At 33.4% G+C, this 1,809-nt stretch overlaps 1 protein-coding gene across 1 annotated transcript; it reads left to right on the top strand.

Moving 5' to 3' along the window:
- The first annotated feature begins 642 nt into the window (after positions 1–642).
- On the top strand, positions 643–1,581 carry LOC102885969 (olfactory receptor 6C65-like). Its single transcript, XM_006925296.1, has one exon. It carries the CDS (start codon positions 643–645, stop codon positions 1,579–1,581), a length of 939 nt encoding a protein of 312 aa, XP_006925358.1.
- The last annotated feature ends 228 nt before the right edge of the window (positions 1,582–1,809 follow it).

The raw sequence follows: 1,809 nt of genomic DNA, 5'->3' as shown, positions 1-1,809 counted from the left end.
AGAGCTGGCATTGTGTTGTGTCATCTTTAGTCAAAATGGAGCAAATAGTGTCAATTTTGCCTAAAGGCAAAAGAGAATGGATTTCAATGAATTGTCCATAAATATAGTATTTTTGGTTTAATTTTTCACTCTGAATATAACCCAAAACATATTCAGAAAAATATTGCATTCTGATTCAAAAGTAAGTTTTCCACTGACAAAATTAGCAAATAGAATTTTATGGGCATTCAGTTTTCCAAAATATTATGTGTTTCAATAACTTGTTTAATTTTCCCAAATGAATTACTTCCACAATGAAGTAAGCTAAGTATTTATTATTATTATCCATTTTTATGACTGTAGAAAAACAATGTTCTGTATGTTAAATACAGTAACCAAAAATATGTAACAGAAAATTATCATAGCCATGTTTAAAATCTAAGTTTTTTAAAGTAATAAAATACAAATTAATATTTTCCTGAATAAATAAATGCTGATATGAGTTTGCAATTCTAATGGATAACTATTTTGTCACTTCTTGTTAATGTATTTTTTATTGTTCTCTATGCAGAATAAAAGCACTATAAATGTATTTGAAATCATATCAGGAGTTGACATCCATGATTATTTTTACCTATAGACCTAAGAATTCAGAGTTTAGTCATGCCAAATAAGACATCAATTAGAGAATTTATTCTTCTGGGAATTACGGATGACCCAAAGTTACAAGCTGTGATATTCTTCTTTCTATTGTTCACCTACTTATTGAGTGTAAGTGGAAACATGACCATCATCATCCTAACACTATCGAATGTTTGTTTGAAGACTCCCATGTATTTCTTCCTCAGGAATTTCTCTTTCTTAGAAATTTCATTCACTACGACCTGTATTCCTAGGTTTCTGGCCAGCATCGCTACAGGAGACACAACCATATCCTATAATGCTTGCATGACACAAATATTTTTTTTAATCCTTTTGGGATCTACAGAATTTTTTCTTCTGACTATAATGTCTTATGATCGCTATGTGGCTATCTGCAAACCTCTATATTACACAACTATCATGAATAACAAAGTCTGCAACCAGCTTATTATCAGCTCCTGGCTGGCCGGTTTCCTCATTATCTTTCCCCCTATGACTATTGGCCTCCAACTGGATTTCTGCGACTCTAATATAATTGACCACTTCGCTTGTGACGTTTCTCCTGTGCTGCTGATTGCTTGCACAGACACAAAGTTTCTAGAGCTTATGTCATTTTTCTTAGCAGTATTCACACTCATGGGAACTTTGGCCTTGGTGATCCTCTCTTACACACTCATCCTTAGGACAATTCTGAGGATTCCCTCTGCTCAGCAAAGGAAAAAAGCCTTTTCCACTTGTTCCTCCCATATGGTTGTGGTTTCCATTTCTTATGGGAGTTGCATTTTCATGTATGTAAAAACATCTGCAAAAGAAGGTGTGGCTTTGAGCAAAGGTGTAGCAGTACTTAATACCTCTGTTGCTCCCATGCTGAATCCTTTTATTTATACCTTAAGGAATCAGCAAGTGAAGCAGGCCCTGAAGGATTTTGCCAAAAAAATGTTATTATCAAACAAGCACTAACTATTATGAAATCTGTAGCTGAAACCACAAATAAACCACACATAAATACAAATCATTGTTCTAGGTGGTGGATATATATAAGGAATAAAACATGCAAAAGTTTCTGCTATTGTAGAGCCTAGTTCTAGTAAGGGGACACACATTAAACAGTCAACATAATAGAAAAGTAAATTACCTAGTACTTTATGAAGGGTAAATGCTATGAAAAAAATGAAATACTTTGAGAAA

The sequence above is a fragment of the Pteropus alecto genome, unplaced genomic scaffold, assembly GCF_000325575.1.
Source record: "Pteropus alecto unplaced genomic scaffold, ASM32557v1 C18779154, whole genome shotgun sequence".
Lineage (NCBI taxonomy): Eukaryota > Metazoa > Chordata > Mammalia > Chiroptera > Pteropodidae > Pteropus > Pteropus alecto.
Note: the sequence above shows the minus strand (reverse complement) of the source record. Positions and strands in the feature narration are given on the sequence as shown.

Coding starts and splice junctions, on each gene's coding strand:
- LOC102885969 (XM_006925296.1), top strand. CDS start 643: ATGCCAAATAAGACATCAATTAGAGAATTTATTCTTCTGGGAATTACG.